This window comes from Heterodontus francisci, chromosome 24 (genome assembly GCF_036365525.1).
Source record: "Heterodontus francisci isolate sHetFra1 chromosome 24, sHetFra1.hap1, whole genome shotgun sequence".
Classification (NCBI taxonomy): domain Eukaryota; kingdom Metazoa; phylum Chordata; class Chondrichthyes; order Heterodontiformes; family Heterodontidae; genus Heterodontus; species Heterodontus francisci.
Genome location: NC_090394.1, coordinates 55,845,342 through 55,873,297, shown reverse-complemented (window position 1 = coordinate 55,873,297; position 27,956 = coordinate 55,845,342). Strand labels below are relative to the sequence as shown.

Below are 27,956 nucleotides of genomic sequence, written 5' to 3'. Positions count from 1 at the left end.
AATGTTATGGAGGTAGATATAGTTAGTCTTTGTGACGGAGATAGTGGAAGCTTGTTCAAGGTTGAGTAGGACACCGAGACTGCGAACAGACTTGGTCAACCAAAGACAATGGCCAGAAATGGAGTGGGTGGCTCATCTAAGTATGTGATAATACAAAGGCAGCAGAAGGTTTGAGCGAAGTGAAGTAAGCCGGAGGTCAACACATACATTTGGAAGTTCACATCATAGCTTCAGATGAAGTTGAAGAAAGAAGTATTTAGAAGGCGAAGGGGAGGGGCCAAGTACTGGAGTGATGGGTGGAGAAGGTTGGAAGAGGAAAATAATAACTAGAAAACTGGGAACAGTTGTCCATTGGAATGAGAGACACAAGGAGGTGCAGAGTCAACCAGGAGCCAACAGAAGGTGATCCCAGGGAACAGCAAAGATGCACAGTGGCCTCCTTAGATGCTAAAATACATACCAGATAATCTGGAGAGGGTGCAGAATAGATTTACCAGAATGACGCCAGGGAGAAGGGTTATGTGGAGAGACTAGAGCAAGTGGGATTGTTTTCATTAGAGTAGAGAAGATTAAGGAAATATTCAGTAGAGGTATTCAAGATTGAGGGGTGTTGATAGAGTAAATAAGAAACTGTTTCCATTGGCAGAAGGGTAGGTAACCAGAGGCAACAGATTTAAGGTAGTTGAACCAGGAGGAAATGAAAAGAATCTGATTTCCACAGCGGGTAATGGTGATCTAGTATGCACTGCTTGAAAGGGTGGTGGAAAGCAGATTCAATACTAACTTTCAGAAGGGGATCGGATAGATAACTGAAAAGGAAAAATTTGGAGGACTGGGGGAAAAAGGTGTGTGTATGCGACTAATTGCATAGCTCTTTCAAGGAGCCAGCACAGGCATGATGGGATGAATGGCCTGCATCTGTGCTGTCAGATTCTCTGATTCTCAGCAGAAGTCATCAAAACTCTAGATGAGTAGATTGCTTTGGATGTTTGCTTTGTACTTCACCAGTTATCCAGTTACTCTGTGTAAGGGGCCTGGGGAACAATACAGTTGGAGTTCCTCACAGGATAGAAAAACTACTGTCAATAAGTTAAAAGCAAAACACTGCAGATGCTGGAAATCTGAAATAAAAACAAAGTGCTGGAAATACTCAGCTAGTCAGGCAGCCTCTGTGGAGAGAGAAGCAGAATTAACGTTTCAGGTCTGTGACCTCAGCAGCCTGACCTGCTGAGTATTTCCAGCACTTTTTATTCTCAACAAGTGCTCTGATGGGAAACAAGAACAACAACAATGTGCTAATATTTACGGTGTTGTCATGCCTCGTTAAGCACTTAAATCATTCGGAAGCAAACACCATCAGAGCCTACCTAATCAAAATCATCACCAGGATTCAACCCTTCTTTGAGGTCAAGTCTGACTAAAGAGTTCAATGTTTTGGGGAACTTAGCCAAATGTGGAAAAGGAAATTCCAAATCATACTTCTTATGACAGATGAATTTGAACTTGGTTTGCTTGTTACATCTGGGTGAAAACAGCAAGGTCATCAGTAGGAACTATCATGTTCTCTGGAGTAGATGATTATATGTCAGCTTGGCTCAGTGGTCGCTCTTGTGTCACTGTATCAGAGGTTAAGGGTTCAAGCACCACTCTAGAACATAAGCACACAATTTAGGCTGACACTTTAGAGCACTATTGTTGGCGCTGCTGTCTTCCAAATGAAATGTTAAACCAAAGGCCCATTTGCCTGTTCAGGAAACTGGGAACAGTTGTCCATTGGAATGAGAGACACAAGGAGGTGCAGAGTCAACCAGGAGCCAACAGAAGTTGATCCCAGGGAGCAGCAAAGATGCACAGTGGCCTCCTTAAGCAGATAGAGTCAAGGATCTACTTGTTTGTTTTTTAGCCTATGACTGACTGACAGTCATGGAGATTTATTTAAAGAATAAAAACATGTAACTACGAGGTATTAGGCCTCTTACCTGATTTCAGGTGCTCCTGAATGAATCTGAACACTACCACTGGAGAATTAAATTCATCTTCAACCTTGTAATAATAACAACAGATATTAGGTGCCCATCGTTTTTATGAAGGGATGTTTTAAATATTTGGTTTGTGGGCCCAATGATTTCACTCAAAAATGCACCATTTTTAACAAGTCACATTATCAACTCACTCCAATGACCTTTAGTGGCAAGGTGTGACCACAGATTAAAGCAGAATATTTTCTAGAATGTTGCTGTAGGACTATAGGATTGGTTCTCTGCCAAACATATTGGATTCAGCCTTTGACTCAAATCGAAAGATGAAAAGCCCATAAACCAATTTTGTACTAAGAGTTTTTTCTATCTATTCTACTGCAGTGCCCATTTCAAACATAAACCATCCAAAAGTAATAATAAAAAGCCTTTGACATTTTCAATTTTTGAGAGTTATATTCCCCAGTGAAATGTTGAGAGATTAGAAACAGCATAAAAATGATACAACAGAATCTAGATAAACATGCTTGATCCAAACATAGTTCAATAATATAAAAAATGATTGCAATCAGTATTATTTTAGACATTCTTATACAAGCATAACACCCACGCACAAAACCCTGATCCATAAATGCTGTCATTATTTAATGCTCACCACACTAAACAGAATGTATGCTACACAGTTAATATTCTAGTACCAGCAACTAGATAACTGGTTGGCAGCCAGGTGAGTAGGCACAAATGAAAAGAGTTCTCTTGCTGAGCAAGTGGAGCACTCAACACAGGTGCAGTAGACTCACTGTTAATGACAACACTTAATTCTTGAAAGAACAATCTCCATTGTTAATTTCAGCCAATCAGGGAAGAAATGTGGGTCTCAGCTAAGGAACAGAGCTCAGGTCAGTGAAACAGTGGAAAATGGATAAACCACAAATATAAACTATTTTCTTTATAAAACCGAAGAAAGATAGATAAAAGGCAAAATAATACATGGTTAAAACATTGGGCTCCCAATAGAGTGTGCTTGATCCGCACAAGTCAGGAAGGTTATAGATTTAATTCACTAACCTTCTGTTTCCCTATCTACTTCTATTGGAAACCTTGGGCAGGGTTTTCGTTCCAGATGGGGGCAAGTACGGAGGCGGGCACGCCATCGGTCTGCGTGCCAGTTTGCCAGCACAATTCCACCCTTGAGCAATTTTCCTAGAGGCAGGATGGGGGTCGGCAGGGCTACCTGCGCACAAGCTCAAAGCGTCGAGCACCAAGCCTCCCAGCGGCAGACACAGGGGGGCCAGCACTCCAGGCAGGCTTTGAGGCCCTCCTCGCCTGTCTGGTCATAGCTGCAGCCAGAAGCTGCCCTGCACAATGGTAGCTTGGCTGCTCATTTTTTAATTGCAAAGTTTAAAAAGTTGGAGCGAGGGCCCTTCAAGATGAAAGGTGACCGTTTCCTACATAGTGTGGGGTTGTGACCCCCGACGTTGGGGTTTCAACCCAAAATCCTGCCCTTTATGTTAAAAGGTGCTTAATTATAAATGTAAGTTGTTATTAATAATGGAGTTGCCAACTTACAACTAGCTAGCAACAATTTTATAAGTTGCAAAATATTGTCTTATGCCAGGTGCATTCTGATTTTTGCTTACATTGATTTGCTGAATTAATAGGCTGATACACAGAATTGTAATTTTCCTACTGAGCTACAGTAGGATCTCCTGATGGTTCCCAAAGCACATTACATTTGTAAAATCAAACACAGTATGTATGGAAGGCCAAGAATGAAAATCTATTTGTGCTGTTGTGACACTTTTGGGTTTTTTCTAACCTACTCCTACATTATTTTAGCGCTCATATCTTAAATCATTCTCATGGAGGGGTCCCAAGTCCCCATACCTCAGAGTATCTATTCTTGTTTCAGAATTTTGGTAAGCTTTCGGTCATATGCCCAGGAAAAGAACAACAAATCTTCTCTGGTAATTGCTTTTACCTATTCTACTTTTCCTATGTCCATAAGAACATCATATTTAAGTTTAAAATATCATGTAAATTTATTCTACAAAATGTGGACAAGCAGTCATAGGATGTGGCTGTATATTTACACCCTTCCACTAAATTCCATGAGTGCATAAAATAATGTGATTGCAATTGTAACAACTCAGCTCATTCTTGTAATGATTGCTTCTTCTGGAATTTCTTGCCCTTGAGAGTGTAATTTACCATTGTTTAAAAAGGGTGTGAGGGATAGGCCAAATAATTATAGGCTGGTCAGCCTGATCTCGGTGATGGATAAATTATTAGAATCAGTTCTGAGAGATAGGATAAACTGCCACTTAGAAAAGCACAGCTTAATCAAAGATAGTCAGCATGGATTTGTTAAGGTAAGGTTGTGTCTTACTAACTTAATTGAATTTTTTGAGGAAGTAACAAGGAGAATTGATGAGGTAGTACAGTGGATGTGGTCAACATAGATTTCAGTAAGGCATTTGACAAGGTCCCACATGGCAGACTGGTCAGAAAAATAAAAGCCCATGGAACACAGGGGAATGTGGCAAGTTGGATCCAAAATTGGCTCAGTGACAGGAAACAAAGGATAATGGTCGACGGATGTTTTTGTGAATGGAAGGCAGTTTCCAGTGGCATTCCACAGGGTTCAGTGTTGGGTCCCTTGCTGTTTGTGGTATATATTAATGATTTGGACTTAAATGTGGGAGGCATGATTGGGAAATTTGCAGATGACACAAAAATTGGCCATTTAGTTGATAGTGAAGAGGATAGCTGTAGACTCCAGAATGATACCAATGGTTTGGTTGAGTGGGCAAATGGAATTCGATCCAGAGAAATGAGAGATAATTCATTTGAGGAGGGAAACAAAGCAAGGACATACACAATAAACAGGAGGATGTTGAGAGGGGGAGAAGAAGAGTGTATGTCCACAGGTCCTTGAAGGTGATAGGACAGGTAGATATGGAGTGGTGAAGAAGGCTATGGAATGCTTTCCTTTTTTGGCTGGGGTATAGAATACAAAAGCAGGGATTAATGCTGGAACTGTATAAAACGCTGGTTGGGCCACTGCTGGAGTATTGCGTACAGTTCTGGTCACCACATTACAGGAAGGACATAATTGCTCTGGAGAGAATACAGAAGAGATTTACAAGAATGTTGCCAGGGCTTGAAAGTTGCAGCTATGAGGAAAGATTAGACAGGCTAGGGTTGTTTTCCTTAGAATAGAGGAGGTAGAGGGTGATTTAAGTGAGGTGTACAACATTATGAGGGGCCTAGATAGAGTAGACAGGAAGGACCTGTTTCCGCTAGCGGAGAGGTCAAATACTAGGGGGCACAGATTTAAGGTGATTGGTAGAAGGATTAGAGGGGTTATGAGGAAAAACGTTTTCACCCAGAGGGTAGTGGGTGTCTGGAATTCACTGCCTGGATCAGTGGTGGAGGCAGAAACCCTCAACTTATTTAACAGGTACCTGGACCTGCAGCTGAAGTGCTGTAACCTACAAGGCTATGGACCAGGTGCTGGAAGGTGGGATTAGATTGGGTGGCTAGTTTTTTCAGCCCCGCAGACACAATGGGCAGAATGGCCTCTGTCTGTGCCGTAACTTTTCTATGGTTCTTTGGTAATCTAAAATTTTTTGGCAATTTAAAGCAATATTTCTCTCAGGAGTTTCAATCTCGTCACTTTTCACTGAGATTTTCAAAACTGGTCTTTGAATTGAGCAGAACAACTCTTAATATTCTGGAAAAGAATTAGGATTTTTGGATTTTGAACAGAAAGTGCTGGAAATGCTCAGCAGGTCTAACAGCATATGTGGAGAGAAAAACAGATTTAATGTTTCAGGTCGATGACCTTTCATTAGAACTGGCAAAGCTTAGAAATATAATAGTTTTGTGGGGGGGGGGGGGGTGGGGGGTAGGAAAGAAGAAGCAACAGGAAAGTCTGTGATAGGGCAGAGGGTGAGAGAGATTGAATGACAAAGATGTCATGGAACAAAAGACAAAGGCAGCAGTAATAGTTGTAGTAAAAGACAAACTATTACCATGCCCTTTGCCTTTTGTTCCATGACATCTTTGTCATTTAGTCTCTCCCACCCTCCACCCCATCACACACCTTCCTTTTTTTTTTCTCCCCCCCCCCCCCCCCCACTTCACTTGCTCAAAACCTATTATATTTCTAACCTTTGCCAGTTCTGATGAAAGGTCACCAACCCTGAAACATTAACTCGGTTTCTCTCTCCACAGATGCTGCCAGACCTGCTATTTCCAGCACTTTGTTATTTCAGACTTCCAGCATCTGCAGTATTTCGCTTTTATTCCTGAATTTTGAATTATCCCACCACTCGAGTTTCAAAAGGAACTGTCAGTCATATACACATTGAACCAATCACAGCATTGTTTAAGTTTCAATTATTCCTCTCACTAGCTTGCAACCAATGACACTTGGAATATTGTACCAGGAGGGGGTTGGTATAGGGCTCTGAATAGCAGCTGATTTTTAAATTACTTGTGCATTTAAAGGAAGATAAAAACCAAAATGGGACAAAAATAAATTATTGTAATTTCAGAAGCATCACTTCCATGGTTTAAGGACTTGCAGCGCATTTTATGATGTCTGTACAATAAAGTATTCTGCAATTTGATCAATTATAACATAACTGCATCTACTTAAAATCAGTTTTGAGTAAAACAGGATTAAAAATTCAATAAAACAAAATCTTGTGCTGCAGCAGCAGCCAATATAGAAGTTTGCAAGTAAAATGGAACTGTCCAGAAAACCTAATTGTGTGGGCTATTTTTTTTTACCTGACTGCAAAAGTAACTTCCCCTACCTTAACTGCAGATTCTTAATTGCATCCAAACTTGGATCCACTGTCATAAATAAACAATTTCGATCACTCCAGGGACAGACTGTTTAACACTTTTCCATCAGATAAAACTTCTATTAATCTTGATTATGTTTTAGCTTGTATATAGAATTGTTTTTAAAATGCAGAGTACAATTCACTGAAAACTACAGAGCAACTGATGAATTTAGCACAATCTCAGATAAATTCCAATTCATTGCTTTTGAACGGATGGAGAAATTATTTTGCATTTCTCAAGAATGTTTAAGTTTTTGGAATTGTAATCCTATGAAGGCAAAGGGTTATTACAGATTTTAGTTGAATTTGGAACACTTCTTTACCTGTACAATCACTTTAGATAACAGTGTAAACAAGTACAATTGTTTAAATAGAATGCTTGATATGTCAAAGGCCTTTCATTGCCATGCAACCATAAAAATGTCCTTCATCTTTCTCAAAGTCACTTCCTCTTACTACCGGAGCAAATAAAATGAAGAACCTATTACATGCACATTACATCATGCAGAAGCAGTAATCTGTAGTTTGGTTTGATTGAAATAGACTGAAATAAGCATTCCGAGCCAAGAATTGTGAATTTATAGAAGAAAAGCCATTGGGGAGAATTTGCACACGGTCCATTTAAAGTCCAAACAATTCTCTAACACAATTATAAAATGTGTATAATTGCAAAGGCAAACAACACTTATGGAGCCACTGGCTTAAGAAAATAACTTTGTAGCAATGGTTAGAAGGCTGTTCAGGAAATATCACAAATAACTACTAGGATTGTAACAACTTTGGTGTGTGGAAAGGGCACTTCAAAGTTTTGTAAAATTTCAACATAAACTTGGGAACATTGGGAAGATGAGAAAAGACAGAAGATTTATTACAGGCCTTATGAGGACATTTTGAATGCATTGTAGTGGTATGTCATAGGTAAAAGGGTAATAAAAATGAATGTAACACTGAGCTCGAAAATATTTGGTATCAAATGGCAAGTACACTAGTATGAGACATTTATAAGGTCTTAAAAGATAGATGGTCAAAAGATGATCAGAAATAATTTCAAGCTGATAGGAATGAAGAATTAAAAATGGATCCGGATAACCTAGAAATATTCTAAACAGCTTTTCCCACAAGTTTTTGCACTCATCAAGGTGAGGGATGTTAGTATTTGGGAATGGAATGGCAAGCACTCTCAGGTCAGATACAGCACAAAATGAAACTCCCTCTACTCTGCCCTATCTTCAAAAATACGACAACATCAATGTGATATTTTTTCCCATTTCCCAAAGCAGTTCAAGCTATGGCCTATGAGTGAGATTGCCAGTTAATGCTGAATTAGGCATTTACTCAGTTTTGAATTGAGATGCCCAAACTCATCATGTGCAGAGGATATTTTCATCTAATCAGTCTGGGCTGGATTTGAACCAAGGTGATAGGCCAGTGTACAACCTGTGCTGCCCTGTTTTCCAATACTGTTATTTTACGAAATATACACAAGTAGAGCTGGGGATTTCTCTTTTTTGGGTGCTATTTTTCAATTTGTAATTATCCTGATAACCAGCTGATGGCAGATTTTGTCTCACCACACTTGCATGTAGTTCCTACCAATGCAAGGCAACACATTCCACACTGAACAGCCCTCTTGCCATCTACATATTAATGTAGTTACAATAATTAAATATTAGGCTATTTTAATTATAACTGGCAATATTCTGATGGATATAAGTACACTAAATTAGACAAAGAGCTTTTTATGTTAGAAAATTGTTTCAAACGAATTGGATGCAAGTTAGCAATCAACAGTTTAGCAAGCATCATTTTACTCCCACCTACAATTGCCAAAAGAATATTCCCCAAGATATTCCCTATAGATTTTCCAGTAAATGTCAGTTCCTTGGATTTGGTGATTACCTCCTGAAATGATTCAGTGAGATCAGTCTTATTACAAAAAAAATTAAACATTATGAATTAGAAAATAGTTCATAAGCAATTTTTATAATTCACTTTTAATTATCAGTTACAGAAAAATCAGAATGAGATTTGAAATATGTGGTTGTATTTTAACCAAAACCAACAATATCTTGAATGTTCAAAGGTGGTCTTTATTTCTAAAAGCAAAAGTTATTCTTGTCCCAAACCAGACACCATTTCCTAATACAAAAGCTGGGCACACAACTGCTCCCAAGCCTTTGTTAATGCTGTTCTGCAACAGCCAATAATAATACAGGGGCATGATGAAAAGCAAGTTCCCTGATTTTTCCCCCCCATCTTTTATTCTGCAGGAACACTCAAATTTCTATGGTCGCTTCAGTGGTCCAAGATGACATCTGAAACTAATAGGAAGTCCTATTCCAATAATTAAAGAGAAACATTTTGAAAATGAATAAACTGAAAAGCCAGCACTGAAAGGCAACATGTACAGATGTAATAGTGGTTTCCAGCACATTATCAGTCTTCAGCCCCTTCCACAAACTTTGTACTCTTGCTCCAATACCCTCCTCTGTCACTGTCTTAGGTTTGTAACCTTGGCATCCTATTTAACCAAGCTGAGCTTCTGATTGCACATCATCTCCCTCACAAAGACCCCCTACTTTCACATCTACAACATCACCAGTTTCTGACCCTGCTTCACCCTATCTGCAGCAGAATCCCTTATCCATGCTTTTGACACCTCCAGACTTGACTATTCCAATGAGTTCATGGCCAGCCTCCCATCCAAAACTTCAACTCATCCAAAACGCTGTCAGTTTCTTCACCTATAAACAGTTCTCCTCACTCATCAGCCCAGTTCTTGCTGACCTGCATTGGCTCTCGGTCCCCCATCTTCCTTCATGGCCTTGCCCCTCCCCATTTCTGTAACCTTCTCTAGCCTGAAAAGCCTCTGAGAACTTGGTGTGTCCCTATTCTGGATTCTTGTGCATTCCCCATCCTTTCACCCCAACACTGGCAGCTGTGCCACCCAGGTTCTAAGCTCTGGAATTCCCTCCCTCAACCTCTCCACTTCTCTTTCCTTTTTTAAAAACCCTCTTTAATTCTTTTTTATATGATCCAAGCTGTTGGTTACTCTTCCTAAAATCTCCTTCTTGGGCTCAGTGTCAATTGTTGTCTGATTACGCTTCTATCTAATTGCTTAGAGAACATTTTACAATTTTATAGGCAAGTTGTTATTGTAGTTAATCTTCAAACAGAATCCAGAGGTATCTGATAGTAATCTATTTCCCATATTTAGAAGAATTAAAATGTACAATGCACGCATTTAAACTGAAATACACACAAAAATGTACATCTCATTTTTGAAGTGGATCATTATAGCTTACATACACTCAAAAAGAGATATGTGAATAATTCCCATCACACTCATTTTCAAAGGGGACAGAATCTGACAAGAAGCGTCTTAAGAAGTTTGTTTTAAATAGGACACTAAATAAATATCTGCTTCCAAACTGCAGAAAACCAAAGTTGGGGCAGGAGGTTAAAACTACATCCACAAATCTCAAAGCATCTAAACTCTAAAAGGTATCAAATTCATGCATTTTATGTTTTCAAAACATTCAGAAATTAAGTCAATGATGGTGCTTATAACCTAACATGCACCACAAATTTCCCTGGATACACTGCAAAAATAGAACAACTTTCCTTTCAATACAATCAATGCACATAGTTAGGATAGGTTTTATGTAATAGAATTAACAGGTGATTACTAACAAGGTATTGTAAAACCATTAATTTTTCATTACTTCGTTACTCAGCAGATTTTAATTTATTTTTATAATTGTTCATTTAGTTAAAAAATTTTAAGCAAAACTATCAAACATTAACTGAATATTTTAAACTGCAATCAAATGAAATCAGACATGAGGAAATACTAACTTGAAAAGCCAATATTGAAAGAAAATGATACATTTAAAGAGATCATTTTCTCCAGCCCACGATTGTGCAAAGTTACTCAAAATGAGAGTCCACACAACATCCTGTTCAGTACAGTACATTCCAATTTTTCAAAACAAATGCAACATTAGCTTTCTTAAAACTAATATTGCTATTACTGGATGAGATGCAGCAAGTTGGTTTAAAATTAAATTTATCACCTTTATCTTTAACAACGGATACAAATCCCAATTAACTAAAAGAAAGCAATAGAATCATTAATAACTAAAATTGTTATTAATATTCTTCTGGGAACATTCTTCTGATAGTTTGTGATTATTAATGTTGCATTACTACTTTAGTAATCACCAATATGGTGCTTATTCTACTCAAGTCATCAAATGCCAGAGATACAAATAAAATACATACCGAAGTTTTGATAGAACTTAGTTTTTTTAAGTTTTCCAGCAATCTCTGGCTCTGAAAAATAAATGAAGCATATTACAATGTTTTTCCTCATACAAATCTTTCCCCCGCCCACCCCCCCAATTTTATTACTTTATATCTGGAGTGGCGATACTCCCTATGGTGCCCCATTCAAACATCATTCTTCATGCAGGAAGATGGTCCTGAGTGCTGACAAACTACAGGAGTATGCGAACCAGACTGAGTCCAATCCTACTGGCATCTAATATCCACAAAGACTCACATCTAGTGGACATCACTCAACAGCAAAGAAATGCTCTTTCTCTTGCTCCACCTGGGGAATGCTGAGGTAGCATATAATGTACCCATGAAAGAAAATTAACAAGAATATGGCCATGCGTCTGTAAAATATATAGAGATGGTCCTGATTGAAATGGAAAGTAATACCACTCCTTGTATACAAGTGCACAGCAAAATTGCTGTCACGAGATAGATAATGATGACACAACCATTTGGCCCATCTCAGTTCACCTCCATCATGGCATTTAATTGTTTCTTAAATGGTCCTGGGTTTTTTTGCTTGTACTCCCCTACATGAAGTCCTTTCCCTGTGTTCATCAGTGTGTGAGATGAAGTGGAATATCCTAATATTAGTCTGAAATTTGTATTTTGTTAGTTTCAAGTGTGTCCCTATGTCCTACTGTAACTACTAAACTCAAAAGTGTGTTCTGGAATTACCCTTTTCCATACTGCCTACCATCTTACATATCTCTCTGACTTCTGTATTTGTCACTTCGCTTTGAGGCTGAAAAGCCCATGTTTTTCCTATTTGCTTCCTGATAACTGTTTACCAAAACTCAGCTTAGTGACTCTTTTCTCTGCCACCTTCATGGCCTGATAACCTTACTTGTACTTTGTTGACCAAAATACAACAGGTGTTGCCTGAGCACTGTGCACTTTCAGCATGACATCCTTTAATTTGGACTATTATCTTGGCTATACAGAATTTGCTTTAATTGCTACTCCACAACATGTAAAACCAAGTGTCCATTACTCCGGATGTCTCCTAGGTTTCACCATTAGCTGGTTCAAACAAATGTGCCAATTTTCCTTATGTGCAATACTTTACACTTGCCTCTACTGAATTTCATTTGTCAGTAACTTTTCTAGTTACATATTTTAAGTAATTTTGTACCTCTTTGGCATTCTCTTCAGATTTAATTCTTGACTCCCAAGCTTGATATGATCAGGATTTAACTGGTTTGCTTTGAGCTTCTGAATCCAAGCCATTAATATAAATTAGAACAATAGGACTAACAATATTAATCCCTCAGCACTCCAGTTATCACTTTCCCCCAATTGTTATAAACGTACTATATAATGGGACTCAATCAACAAATCATACAAATACTTATTTTGTGGAGAAACAAGAATTTGGAGCAGCCTACAGACTTGTAGTTTCATAGATTAAAAGCCTCTTGCTGTACAACACAAACACTTCCAAATCCTGGTCGGATTTTGGGAGTGACAACAAACTGGAAATGTAACACAACCAGACATGCTGCATTTTATTGCTCTGGGCCTCATCACTTCTAATATGGAGATTCAAGTATAATGTTGGAGACCGCACCAAAAGATTGGAGTATAAACATACAGGGACTATTCTGAAGTAACATACTGCACTGGTCAGACCAGACTTGAGAGTACTTTGTGCAGTTGATATTACCATCCTTTAAAAGAGGCATACAAGAATCAGAGAGAGCACAGAAAACGCAACAGGACGTAATTTAAATATAAGGGTGTGGGTTATGAAGGAACTTCAGAAGAGCTTAAATTTATGGGAAGATGAGAGAGTTCCACTGAAGTATATAAAGTATTAGATAGCATAGTATCTGGATTGACTGTCCACAAACTGGTTTTGTAGATACTCCATTCTGACTTCACTGTGTCTACAAGTAGACCTCATCCCATCACAGGGTCTCATTGGACTGTTTCATACTGTCCCCTCTGTTTGGGATTATCTCTCCTAATGCCTGCCATTGCCTATATAACCCAAATTCCCTTTGTGGCCATTTACATGCACATTTTAGCTACCAGTCCCCCTAGCACAAGTTTAAAATTCTCATCCTCATGCCTAAATCCTTACAAGGCCCTACCCAGCCCTTTCTCTGTAACCTTCTCTAGCCTTACAACTCCCCCAATCTCTGACTGTGCCTTTTTGTGCATCCCCCTTCCCTTCATCCCACCATTATCTGAAACAGCTGTCATCAAAATCCCAAATGACATCTGTGATTGTGTCATTTTCCCTCCTTGTCCTCCTCTACCTCTCTGCAGCCTCCACTTCTCCACACCTCTCTCCTCCTTGAAACCCACCGCTTTGACTAAACGTTTGGTCACCACTCCTAATATCTCAGTCTTTGCCTCTGGTTGTGAAACCCTTGAAATGTTTTTTGACATCAAAGGTGCTATATAAATGCAAGTTGCTGTTGTAGTAAATATGGAGAACCCAGAAAATTGCTCAACAAAAAAAAAAGGAAAATGAAAAAGCAGGTTTTAGAAAAAACATTCAAGGGTTAAAAATGTTTGGAAAACCTCTCAGCTAAGTTTTATTTTTTATTTAGAGATACAGCACCAAAATAGGCGCTTCGGCCCACCGAGTCTGTGCCAACCAACAACCACACATTTATACTAACCCTACAGTAATCCCATTTTCCCTACCACCTACCTACACTAGGGGCAATTTACAATGGCCAATTTACCTATCACCTGCAAGTCTTTGGCTGTGGGAGGAAACCGGAGCAACTGGCGAAAACCCACGCGGTCACAGGGAGAACTTGCAAACTCCGCACAAGCAGTACCCAGAATCGAACACGGGTCCCTGGAGCTGTGAGGCTGTGGTGCTAACCACTGCGCCCCTGTGCCGCCCTTTGATGAAATCAAAGACTTCAGTGCAGCTCAAAATGCAGTTGGTCACTGGGAAAGAGTTTACATTTCTTGCCTTGGACTTTTATGTTCTTACGGGGAACAACAGCAACATCTGTCAGAAAAGCATCTGACATAAAAATTCACACCTAACTGACACATTAAGTAAACCTTGGGACTGACACACCTTTGACTCATTCCAATCTATTTCGGGAATATGCGAACATTTCTCCAAATTAATTTTCCCTTTCATACTTCAAGATTTCTTTGAATATTTTGAAATTGCTTTTTTTTTCCTTACAGTTGCTGCCATACCCAAACTTCTGTCAGCACAGATGGACTGTCTGAAGGTTTCTCCCGTAAGTATCAACATCTACCTGAATGACCGATAGGAAGCCTGAATCAAGTTAAGCAGCCTAGAGTCTCTCTGTATGTTGCCCAAAAGACAAAATGTTACATGTGGAATCATCTGGCTTGATTGGAGCCAGATAATTGAAGCATCACTTATCTGAGGTGATTATTCATGATTTTTTCAATGATGGTTAAGTACCAAGTTAAAGATAAAACAATAAACTGACACTTACCAACTGAGAAGCATACTTGATTCTGCCAACTATCCCATCATGTCCCAAGTACTGCAGAGAAAGCCAGAGGGGCAAAGCTCGAAGTTTCTCAACTGGCTGACTTGTGGTGAGGCCCGCAGCTAGAGACTAAAATTATCATTGAGTATACCACAGATTCAATAAAAACCTTTGAAGATAGACACACAGAATTTAAACAATCTTCTTTTAAATCTGGAGTGCAGAAGTTTCTTTTGGAAACATATGTCCATAACAGTGATTTGGACATTTTTCTGGATTTTTAATCAAATGTTTGATGCAATTATATATATATTACATATACATTATATTTACACATATATATTGCAAATTACTAATTATTTCAGGCTATACAATCTCTTAAATTTAAGAGATATGAACCTAAATTATAGTATAAATAAATTCTTAGATTCTTTGCATATTTGACCTTGAAGCAATAAATCACTTACCAGCGAAGGATCCTCATGTCTATATAGTGTCACTGCAGGCACAGCTGGGAGACCTAACCAGGGTCCTAAAGTCAAGGTCATGCTGTCGCACTTAGTTGCAGCCTATAAACATGAGAGTGTTAAATCTGTAGTAAACACACCCTAATATAGTCTTCAATGGTCTTAAACAGTAAATCCTAATGACAGCCATATAAAGGTAAAGTCAAACATTGAGGATTCATTTCCAATTTGAAAACAAGGTTTATTCTCACAGCTTTCTGGAACTATAAGTACTTGTTACCTACATTACATCGTCTTGGAACCAGCATTATAACACATTCTATAAATATTAAATTTAAACTAACTGAAATTCCATGTGCCTCTAGGGATCATACAAACTGTAAAAGTACAATAATTAAAATAATAAAATTATATCACTAAAACCAAAAATAGTACTCACCAGTACAGATGAGGAAACATAACCAAGTGTCAATGTGGCCAGATTGACGCTGCAATACAAAAATATATCTAATTTTAGCGACACATCAGAGATCAGTGAAAATATTTGACGAGAAGTATACTAGAAAGGGGCACTTAATGGAATACAAAACCTTCCTGAATTTGTGCAGTTTAGTCTATGCTTCCCCTGCCCAACCTAGAGATACTGTCGTGTCACACCTCCAGTTCAGCTGAGATCAACACAGATTGGGGATTAACCTCCAACTTTCCTGTTCTGTATGACTCAGTATCACTACGTAAAGGGCATTTTCCCACTGACCTCTAATCCTTTTAGGTAATTTCTGGCATAGACAAAATCCTAATCTGTCACACCCACTGTACTTTGCTCACTTTTGAGCATGCACTTTTGGCCAGAAATGGACATGTACCTAAGCAATGAGTTATCTGCTGGAGAACAACAATGTTAAAATTAGTAGTTACACGTAGTCCATCATTTTAAGTGGGTACATCAATTGTGTCAGCTAAACATACGTACAAGTAGAAATCTTAAAATGCTTCCATCACCAAAACGTTTCTTTGGACCAATTGCATAAAACCTTTAAGCAACTTGCTACACAAAAGTAACAAAATAGTGTGGCATATTCATAGGATAAGAACATTTTGATGTAAATGAGTTGTTTTAAAATTGTTAAATTTAGCATTGAACTCGGTTAAAGTACTTATCCTTACCCTTCTACATGCAACCACATCTTGTACTGATCGCAGAGTTCCTTTAACCGTGCAAGTTTATCTGTATGCCCTGCGCCTGGTGTGCCTAAAATAAAGTTAAAAACTTACATGTCTGAGACTCATTTAAAATAAGATAGGTCAAATATCATCCCCAGAAATCCCATAAGCAGTTTCACTGGAGGTGGTGGCTTTAAAAATCAATACAAAGCCTTCCTGTTTAAGCATGCTAATATGCTGGTCAGGACTGCCTTTAAACAAAGGCACTCTGTATGGATTCTAAAGTTGGCCCCTTTTATCAGAGCTTCAGAGGATGCCTACAGGATTCCTGAGGTGAATAAATATTGCACATAGCACTCACATGGTGTGGGGGCGCCATGAGAATGTGATTATTAGAAGTACGGGCAATTGAGGTGCCAGTGCATATAAAATTATTTTTTCTCAGCTTTATTACATACCTGCATTTGCTACAAGTATCAGAGGAAGTTTTCCACATTCAATATCATCTTTAATAAGCCTTTCCAGTAGGGCTACATCCTGTCAAAACAATAAATTACATTAAAATAGGGCAAACTGGAGTTTGCAAACATTAATGCTAATTAAAGGGTGTTTTAAAGAGCTTTGCGATCGGTAATAGAGCCTCAGGCAACAGGAGTTATATTATTATGGGGAGGTGGCACTGCAAGCGGACTTCCTAAAACTGAAGAAATGGATTGAAAATACAACCTAGGGCGGCGCAGTGGTTAGCACCGCAGCCTCACAGCTCCAGGGACCCGGAATCAATTCTGGGTACTGCCTGTGCGGAGTTTGCAAGTTCTCCCTGTGACCGCGTGGGTTTTCGCCAGGTGCTCCGGTTTCCTCCCACCGCCAAAGACTTGCAGGTGATAAGTAAATTGGCCATTGTAAATTGGCCCTAGTGTAGGTAGGTGGTAGGGAATATGGGATTACTGTAGGGTTAGTATAAATGGGTGGTTGTTGGTCGGCACAGACTCGGTGGGCCGAAGGGCCTGTTTCAGTCCTGTATCTCTAAATAAATAAATAAAAAAGAGCTTTTATTGTAAGGTCTAACTGTGTAATTCCCATTCCTCAATATTATAAATCAAGAACTTACCATTTGATGCTGAGATCCAAACATGGTGTTACAAGGCACACTGCACATACAAGAGATGGGAAGACCAAGCTACAATGGAGAAAAAGTCACAATTTAGTTGCAGTATACTGTAGGTTATTTTCCTGTAACCAATAAACTTGGTGTTGCAAGAAATTACAAGTTTACTGTAATTTGAAATACAATCTCCAATGGCCTCCACTTCTAGCTACTATGAAGTGTGTATGTATGATTGACATTACACAGTTATGGCCATTATTCTTAACTACATTAACAAGGATTTTATCTTATTGCAACACCTTGCAGTAAAGAAAATCATAAGCATAAAATTAAACATTGTTTCCCTTAAATTTTGCAATTAACATTCCATTCAAACTTATGCAACTATTGAATAGCAAGATGATAGCACTTATCAAAAAAATTGAAAATTCACCTGAAATTCTGTTAAATATGATTTAAATACACATTCAAGCAAGCCATTCAACTGTAAAAAGGTGGCCCACCACCACCTTCTCAGGGCAACTATAGATGGCCAATAAACCAGCAACTCTCACATCCCCAAGAATGAATTATCAAAAATTGTAGCATGCGATGCAAGGCAAAATTTACAAAATAATGACCAAGATTCTGGATTCTCAATAAAACATCACTTGGTTTAGAAATACACACAAATCATCCCAGTGGGGTCCATTAATGTGGCAATTCCTTTTATAGTTTAATACCTGAATTTGGTATAATTTAGACACAAATTATTTAATATCACTATTTCCTGAGAGTTATATCCTTTCACAATGTTTTCCTACAATTTTGAAGCTTTATGTCAGCAGTGCACTCCTACTGTTCCCCATTGCTAATGCTTTCACTTTTGCAATCAACTCAATATACCAGAACTAAACCCCTTGACGTTCAATCGCATTAGCATTGCTGAATCCCCCACTATCAACATCCTGCAGGTTACCATTGACCAGAAACTGAACTGGGGCAACCATATAAATAACATGGTTACAAAAGCAGGTCAGAGGCTAGGAATCCTGCGGCAAGTAACTCACCTCCTGACTCCCCAAAGCCTGTCCACCATCCACAAGGCACAAGTCAGGAGTGTGATGGAATACTCTCCACTTGCTTGGATGGGTGCAGCTCCAACAACTCTCAAGAAGCTCGACACCATCCAGGATTAGCACCCATCCACAAACATACAGTCCCTCCACTACCGATGCACAGTGGCAGCAATGTCTACCATCTACAAGATGCACTGCTGCAACGCACCAAGGCTCCTTAGACAGCACCTTCCAAACCCGTGACCTCTACCACCTAGAAGGACCAGGGCAGCAGATGCATGGCAACACCACCATCTGCAAGTTTCCCTCCAAGCCACACACAATCCTAACTTGGAACTATATCGCTGTTCCTTCACCGTCACTGGGTCAAAATCCTGGAACTCCCTTCCTAACCGCACTGTGGGTGTACCTACCCCACATGGACTGCAGCGGTTCAAGGCAGCAGCTCACCACCACCTTCTCAAGGGCTATTAGGGATGGGTAATAAATGCTGGCCTAGCCAGCGATGCCCACATCCCATGAATGAATAAAAACTAAAGAATAACTCATAAATGATTATATGCATTATTCCAAATAATGTATGACGAAAAACTACATTAGTATATTGAATGGATTGCCCATATTTGTATGTCCATTCACATCTGATCTTTTGGTTATACACTGACCCAAAATCAATAGTTTCTAATTAATCCCATTTCAGTTGTAATTCTGTATACAATGTAGCGGGGAAAGTAATGCATTTTACCTGGTTACAGATATACTGGCCCAGACCTGTTCTACAGGCAGCACTTATATAAAGGACAGGGAACTTGTTATGCAGGACGTTAAAACCTTCTGTTGCATAGTCATCATAGTTTGAATGAATGATGAGTTTGCACACTTTCAACAGACCTTCTCGATCATCTTCGTGATAATAGGCAGAACCGTTTTCATACCTGAAGAACAAAACTCAGGCCTCAACTCTTCATGCAGTTTAAATACTAAAGCTCAAGAATATGCTCAATAATAAATACTTTGAGTAAAACTATCCAAATAGTAACATGAACCACAGAAATGTGAAGTCATATGGAAAATGTGGGAACAGTAGTAACTGAAGATACTGGCTTGAATGAGAAATTCAACGAAATTTCTGTCCCCAGGAGACGATATCATTGAATTATAAAATCACAGCATTGCAGGCCATTTGGCCCATTGTGCCTGAATTGGCTCGTTGAAAGAATTATGCAGTTTAATCCCATACCGTAGCTTTTTTCCACTAACCCTACAAATTAGTCCTCTTCAAGAATGTGCCCAATTGCCTTCTGAAAGTTCCTATGGAATCTGCTCCCGTCACCCTTTCAGGTAGTGTGTTCTAGATCTTAACCATTGGTGTGAAAACATTTCTCCTCTAGTTCTTTTGCCAATTATTTTAGATCCATGATCTCTGGTTACCAACACACATCAAAAAAGCAAGAAATGCTGGAAATACTCAGCAGGTCTGGCAGCATCTGTGGAGAGAGAAGCAGAGTTAACGTTTCAGGTCAGTGACCCTTCTTCAGAACTGACAAATATTAGAAATATAAAAGGTTTTAAGCAAGTAAAGCAGGGGGTGGGCCCCATCCTCCGCTTTACTTGCTTAAAACCTTTTATATTTCTAATATTTGTCAGTTCTGAAGAAGGGTCACTGACCTGAAACGTTAACTCTGCTTCTCTCTCCACAGATGCTGCCAGACCTGCTGAGTATTTCCAGCATTTCCTGTTCTTATTTCAGATTTCCAGCATCTGCAGTATTTTGCTTTTATCAAAAAAAGCAGTTTGTTCATGTTTCCTCTACCAAAACCCCCCATAATTTTGAATATCTCTTTTACCTCTCCCCTTAACCTTCTCTGGTCTAAGGAGAACAATCTCAGCTTCTCCAATCTCTCCACACAACTAAAGTCCTGCATTTCTGGCATCATCCTGGTAAACCTCCTCTATACCCTCTCTAAGGTCTCAACATCTTTCCTAAAGTCTTTGGCATTCTTCCATCTACATGAGATGATGGGCATGCAGCAAATCCACTGGCAATGGAATAGTTTCACATGGTACACTTTTGCTGGAGACCAATCCATGAGAGGCAGGTTCTGCCACAAGTGACGCATATGAGGTGGTTAACAGGTGTCGATGTGGGGTGCTGTTTTTGGTGTTGGCACCTGCTGTCAAGTTGCTGTAACCACTATCCCTATCCTTCCCGAAATACGTTGGTTCCATTCCTGCCCAAGTTTAAGCCACTATATCATAACCCCAAGAGACAATTTGTGCCTGCAGATCAACCACCTTACCTGTAGCACTCCTTGCACTAACACACATGCATTCCAACTTAATCTGCTTTACTTTTTTCTCCATCTAATTCCTGGTCTTTCTACACTTTATTTGGTTGCTGCTTATTACTCCTAGTTTTCTATACACCTCTCTCTGTCCTCTCTGCCACAATGCCCTGGTTCTCCTTTCCCCGCCAAATTCGATTAAACTTTCCAGCACAACACTTGTTAACCTCCTGGTGAGGACATTGACCCAACCCTGCTCTACATATCTATATTAAAAATCTTATCACTGCACACACTTATAATGTACAAAGCCTTTTGTTGGTGACAATTTGTGATGAACTTTTCCCACAATAAATTTCTATGTCCCTAGTTGGATACTGCCGATGTATTACTTATTATTCTGTAATTACACCCTCTGACCATTGGTGGCACTATCACACCTTGGGGGAGGGAGAATAATCCATTTGTGCTGTGCTGTCCTCACATAAAGCAACTAGTTATTTTCCAATTTTAGTGCATATCAAATAAATAAAACATTCCTTGTAAATTCACTATTTCTACGAAAGTATTTACCACTTTATTTTGAAGCCAATCTTTGTATCCTCTACATAAAAAATTTGGAAATCTTAAATCGAAAGTGACCAAATTAGAGTTAAAACAATTTGTTACTTTTTTTATATTTATATTTATATTTAGAGATACAGCACTGAAACAGGCCCTTCGGCCCACCGAGTCTGTGCCGACCATCAACCACCCATTTATACTAATCCTACACTAATCCCATATTCCTACCACATCCCCACCTGTCCCTATATTTCCCTACCACCTACCTATACTAGGGGCAATTTATAATGGCCAATTTACCTATCAACCTGCAAGTCTTTGGCTGTGGGAGGAAACCGGAGCACCCGGCGAAAACCCACGCAGACACAGGGAGAACTTGCAAACTCCGCACAGGCAGTACCCAGAATTGAACCCGGGTCGCTGGAGCTGTGAGGCTGCAGTGCTAACCACTGCGCTGCCCATTTAATTCTACATTTAGTTTGGTTTTATAGAATATAGTTAATTTTTTTTTTAAAAGGCTGCTTCATATTTTTAAAAAACAAAAATTCGCTAGAAGAATCTGAAAACATTATAGATTCTTAACAATTTTGCTTCAGCATATTGCTGAGGGTACTGCTGATCTTGCCCCTTTTCTTCTCTCCCAGTGGTTAAGTGCCTTTCTATTTACCACACAGCCAACATAATTAAAGGAACAAACTTGAATCATACCACCTTGTGGCAGAATGTTAGAATGTAACATGCTGTAGTTTTAGTTTAGAGATACAGCACTGAAACAGGCCCTTCGGCCCACCGGGTCTGTGCCGACCATCAACCACCCATTTATACTAATCCTACACTAATCCCATATTCCTACCACATCCCCACCTGTCCCTACATTTCCCTACCACCTACCTATACTAGGGGCAATTTATAATGGCCAATTTACCTATCAACCTGCAAGTCTTTGGCATGTGGGAGGAAACGGAGCACCCGGAGGAAACCCACGCAGACACAGGGAGAACTTGCAAACTCCACACAGGCATTGAACCTGGGTCGCTGGAGCTGTGAGGCTGCGGTGCTAACCACTGCGCCGCCCAATGTGGTAATGTACCACATTACTTTTCAGTCACCTTAACTAGGACAATATGTAGTTACATGTGCTTTGCACTGACAAGAACTGTTACCTGAAAAGTCTGCATAACCAGAGTGTGGTATCTGACAAAATCCTAGTCGTTAATTTTCGCAGTCTTTCTTTGTCTAACACAGAGATGTACGCTGCCAAACTGTGACCCAGTAAGGACATATGACCCTGTTCTCCAACGTTCTGTAATCTGCTAAATACAGAAAGGTTATTAAAATCTAACAATAGTTTTCATGAGAATATTCCATCACATCAAAAAGCATGAATAATGAAAGAGTATGTTTATCAACATACAACTACAAGCATTATTTTACGTAGGTTTCCAATCCAGTATAAACATTGAAATTAGTGCCGTGGGGAATGCCGCAGAATTTCTCTCTCAATGTATTTTACCCTCGTTTACCTTTCCCAGTTTTCTCTATTGAAGACGCATTAGAACCAACACAAGTGCTTGGAGTCCATGTAACTGACACCAATCTTCTAATCCCATTGATTTGCAATTAGTTAATCCCTATGCATTTCAAACCTTGTAGAATTTAGCAGAAATACAGAACCCCATTGATCTCAGATCCTCAATCCATTGGTTATGGAAAACTCGTGTCGGATTTAAAATGTAAAGGAAGGGATGCAAGGAATTAAAGAGTTGCAAATTAATTGGGACTAGAAGATTGGTGCCAATTGACTTTTTTCATCATCAGTTACTGGAAGCATTGGTTACCACTTAGCCATCTCATTTCTAGGCAAATATTCAGACGAAACATCTAGGTATTAAATAGCAGTTAGTCTATAAATAGCTAAGTGCTACATGGACACTCAAAATTTTCAAAATCTGCTATGATATAATTTCACAAATTTAATGAATGTAAAAAATTCTTACTGGACAGATAAAAATGCTTTGAATACTATCTACATGAGCTGGATACTAAATCAAAATAATTTATTATCTTTGTAGTCCTAAAATAAGGGGTCAGGTGATTATAAAGCTAATTTTTTTGCCAGATAATTTAGGACCAATTTCTGATGCCAAAGAAACTGTCTAATTTAATTAGTTGTCTACATGTTTTTATTAATGTTCTGACCCACAAAGCAACCAGCATTACATCACTGAATTAAGTGCCTTGCAAAGCATGTAAAATATCATTAATTTGCTAGTGATTAATCTGTCTCATTATCAATGAAAGCCTTATAGCAACTGTTCTTACAATACTATCCCCAAGCACAAGCATCATTTTTACTTGTCACATTTGGATGCCACACTTCAAAATATTTTTGTTATGAAGTTTATATTTCTTGCCCGGTTTCTCCCAAATTAGACCAATACTGCATATGAATAGTAGTCTTGCTTTTTGCCCCGAACACTTAATACAAGCACTGCACTGATAATTCACAAAATATGAAAACTGTATTTGACTATTTCTCAGTTTGTATTAAACGTAAACTTACTAGACACTAATTAATCTCACCCAAGATATTTAATTCTACATACCATTTATTGAAGATGTGTAAAGAAAGAAAAAGACACATCTGTAATGCACCTTATCTTGCAAAAATGTCCCAAAGCACTTCACATATAATGCATTACTTAGAAACACAATGTTTGTTGCCTAAGTAAACAATTTGTATACAGTAAAGTCCCACAAACAGTCATGAGATAAATGACCAGCTCATCTATTTTGTAATGTTGGTTAATGGTGGCATGTTATCCAGGGAATACTTGAAATAAAAATCCTGCCCTTTTCAAAATAGTGCCATAGGATATTTATTGTCCACCTGAATCACCGGAATAGGCATATGGCACCTTGGTTTAATGTCTCAACAGACGAATAGAACTTCCGATAATGCAGCAGTCTAGCACTTCCTCACTACTGCACTAAATGGGCTGCCTAAATTATCTGTTCAAGTTCTGGAGTGGGGCTTAAATGCACAAGCTCTGACTCAAAGGCAAGAGTGCTACCAAGTGATGCAAAATTTCTATACAGTGTCCACTTGAATTGTGAATTATAGTCTGCTGTACAATCCAAGATCTTGTCTTTTCAAAAGTTGGGTTATGTCTAAAGATAGCATGTTATACAACACTAAGTGCTCATAATTACATGCTTGCAATTGATGCCGAAAGTGGTAGGAGCAATTGCTGATGAATTTGTAGTTTCAAAAGCCCCATCTAATGATAGTAAGGTAAATAAGCCGATGGGCAACAAGGTGCAAGGCTGATGAGAGAAGAGCTAATTACTGTTCAAACAGCCAGGGAAGAAAGGGATCAGTCCAAACCAGGAAACAAATAAGCAAGATTCTCAAGGGCAATTAGGGATGGGCAATAAATGCTGGCCTAACCAGCGACGCCCACATCCCATGAACGAACAACAAAAATGGTTCCAAGGTTTTTACCCATCACCCCAAACCTGCCCCTTCCTCTCCTAAAAGGTAAGAATCATGTGGTATGTTATGCTATAAAGTATAGGAAGAATACCACCCATTACAACAGCAACAACTTGCATTTATATAGCATCAATATAGAAAACCACCAAAAGGTATTTCACAGAAAAAGCAGACAAAAATTGACTGATACAAAAGATTGAGATATTACCAGGGATAACTAAGAGCTTAGTCAGAGGTAGGTTTTAAGGAGGGTCATAAAGGGGGAGGGGGAGAATCTTAGGGAGGGAATTCCAGGGCTTCGGATCTAGATGGCATGACTGCAAATTGTGAAGTGAAGGAAGTGGAAGATGCACATGAGATCAGAGTTAGAGCATCATACAGTCTCGATAAGTTGCCAGGCTGGAAGAGGTTGCAGAGATAAGGAGGGACAAGTACTGAAGAGGTTCGAACACAAGGATGAAAATCTTAAATTGAAAGTTTTGGGTCACCAGAAGACAATACAAGTCAGCAAGCACAGGGGTTAAGGGCGAGCAGGATTTGGTACAGGACAGGATACTGATAGCAGTGTTTTGAACGAACTGAAGTTCATGGAGGGTGGAGGATGGGAAGGCCAGCCAGAAGGGCATTGGAACAGTTGAGTCCGAAGGTGACAAAGGAGTGGATGAGGGTTTCAGCAACAGGCAAGGCAAAGGTGGAGATGCGTGGTATTACAGAGGTGGAAGTAGGTAGTCTTCATGCTAGAGGATATAGGTTCCAAAATTCAGCTTTGAGTCAATCAGGACTATCTTGTGAAGTTGCCTTCAAGCTACATAAAATAGTTTTGCTTCCAGTCATTTCATTTTGTATGCAAGGGTCAGCCCAGTTCTTTAAAAAGAGTTCAAGTTGATTGCAGAGACAGACAGTAAACATCTAATAACAACCATATCCACTAATCAACGAAAATTAAAATGCTACTAATTAGCTGATAATACAGTCACCACAAACTGCTTGGGGGGCCCTGCATTTTGAGTTCAAGTCAGATATAAATCATTGTATTCCCGTGACTTCTCATCACCCCAATTTATTTTCCACCAAAAAGATATTTGACTCAAAAAACACATTTTCCTTCAGCATAATTGGTCAAGCAGATGAGGCTCATATTTCTTTTTGATGCAGTCTGCAACATCATCCAGAGTTCAGGTAAGCACAGTAGTTTCTGCAGAGTGTTGGCTATTATTAGGAAAATGATTTGTTGCTGCTCAAAAGGTAGCATTTTCATGCAAACTTGCAGTACTTTGCCATCAAACAGATTTACATAAAGTTGTGTACTAACTCATCAGATTTGTTATAGGATGCTACACTGCACAAAATCACATGCCCTAAACAGCAATTTTCTTTCCTTCTCCAGGCTCTCTTTTACAAAACACAACTGGCTCATTACCCTTATGACTGCACTAACAGTGAAGTCTAACCTCTGACTAAGTGCAAAACATGTTTTAACTGTACTGCTGAATTGAAATAAAAACATTACTCTAAGTTTACCCCTTAAAAAAAATCTATAAAAATTCACTATTTACCGATGGGACTGTGATTCCTCCTCATCTTCTCCATGCATAAGGTTCTGTACAAGTTGAAGAATAGTTGCCATGTTCTGTCCACTAGAAAAAATGTTGCATTTAAACATAAAACGAAATTACATTCAATTAAAATCAGTTTCTCAATTGAAAATATGTACTTTCGGATTGGAAATATTATTTTTGACGCTGAGGTTTGATTTTGTAGTACTTAGTTTTGGTTTCCAGCAACCCCACTATGAATAATGGAACCTTGTCCAGCATGACACACCTTTTAATGTTTTTAAAAATATAGTACATAAACATTTTGTAGTGGAACTTTTCAGTGAATTCACAAGAGAGAGATTCCCTGTGTAGCTGGGGATATTTTTAAAAACTCATCTATAGTCTCCTCTTTCAAAAATAATAAGCCAGGGTGGATTCCCATTGGAAGCCAAACATACACGTTGTGATTTTTGGGGAAAATTAATGTATTAAAAATAAATACTTTCCATAGAGGAGAATGTTTAGATAGCGAATTATACTTATTGCTGTTGTGGGGCATTATCCAGAAACATTCCATTGACTGAAAAATCGTTAAGAGAACCAATGGCCCTGATTTAGTGGTCAGCAGTGAAGGAACAGTGCTTGCCGTGCACTAACCTGACTGCTGCCCACAGGGTTTTGACAGGCTTTCGAGCATAGACTTGCTGTCAATAGATTCAGCGTGGAGCCCCGTATAGGGCATCTGTGAACAGTGCAAGAAACAGTGAAGCTCTTCAACCAGTTTGAAGAATCCTAACTGAGGCACACAGAGTCTAAACCAGGAAGTATAAATTAGATTTAATTCATGTGCAGAATACAAAATAAAGGTTTATTTATTTATTTATTTAGAGATACAGCACTGAAACAGGCCCTTCGGCCCACCGAGTCTGTGCCGACCATCAACCACCCATTTATACTAATCCTACACTAATCCCATATTCCTACCACATCCCCACCTGTCCCTATATTCCCCTACCACCTACCTATACTAGGGGCAATTTATAATGGCCAATTTACCTATCAACCTGCAAGTTTTTGGCTGTGGGAGGAAACCGGAGCACCCGGCGAAAACTCCACACAGGCAGTACCCAAAATTGCCCGGGTCACTGGAGCTGTGTGGCTGCGGTGCTAACCACTGCGCCACTGTGCAAGAATGGGATTGAGAGAGAGATAAAAATGACAGATAAAGTAAATCAAGAAAAATTTATTTTAAAAAAATCACCAACACTAATTTAATTCTGAAAGAATGAGACTCCACACTTGTAGAGTTAAATTTACAAGCCAGATGGGTTACTCAGCAGTAATTATGACATATCATGCCATTAAAAATTCACTTATGCTTGAATACGTAAGCTTTAACTTGTTCTTGCGTGTTTAGGGGTAACTGGTGGGAAAGTACTGCATAGGAACATAGAACTTAGGAACAGGGGTAGGCCATTTGGCCCTTCGAGCCTGCTCTGCCATTCGATAAGATCATGGCTGATCTAGTTGTGGTCTCAACTCCACTTTCTTGTCTTCCCTCCATAAACTATGACATCCTTGTCTATCAAAAATCTATCTAACTCAGCCTTGAATAAATTCAATGACCCAGCCTCCACTGCTTTCTGTGGAAGAGAAT

The 27,956-nt window shown here is 39.1% G+C and overlaps 1 protein-coding gene across 6 annotated transcripts in view; it reads right to left on the bottom strand.

Annotated features, from left to right (window-relative positions):
• The window catches only part of pdxdc1 (pyridoxal-dependent decarboxylase domain containing 1), a 213,172-nt gene that overhangs the window by 15,774 nt on the left and 169,442 nt on the right, over nucleotides 1-27,956 (bottom strand). For 3 of the 6 annotated variants that reach the window (XM_068056232.1, XM_068056227.1, XM_068056231.1), the window contains exons 4-15: nucleotides 26,318-26,398; nucleotides 22,429-22,578; nucleotides 19,162-19,351; nucleotides 17,362-17,430; nucleotides 16,709-16,787; nucleotides 16,254-16,338; nucleotides 15,526-15,574; nucleotides 15,087-15,188; nucleotides 14,623-14,748; nucleotides 11,120-11,170; nucleotides 8,657-8,737; nucleotides 1,980-2,043 (exon numbers count right to left, since the gene is read on the bottom strand). In XM_068056232.1, the coding sequence (XP_067912333.1) occupies nucleotides 1,980-2,043; nucleotides 8,657-8,737; nucleotides 11,120-11,170; nucleotides 14,623-14,748; nucleotides 15,087-15,188; nucleotides 15,526-15,574; nucleotides 16,254-16,338; nucleotides 16,709-16,787; nucleotides 17,362-17,430; nucleotides 19,162-19,351; nucleotides 22,429-22,578; nucleotides 26,318-26,398 (1,127 nt within the window). The remainder of the gene's footprint in view (nucleotides 1-1,979; nucleotides 2,044-8,656; nucleotides 8,738-11,119; nucleotides 11,171-14,622; nucleotides 14,749-15,086; nucleotides 15,189-15,525; nucleotides 15,575-16,253; nucleotides 16,339-16,708; nucleotides 16,788-17,361; nucleotides 17,431-19,161; nucleotides 19,352-22,428; nucleotides 22,579-26,317; nucleotides 26,399-27,956) is intronic. The other 3 variants (XM_068056228.1, XM_068056234.1, XM_068056233.1) reach the window with 3 other exon arrangements.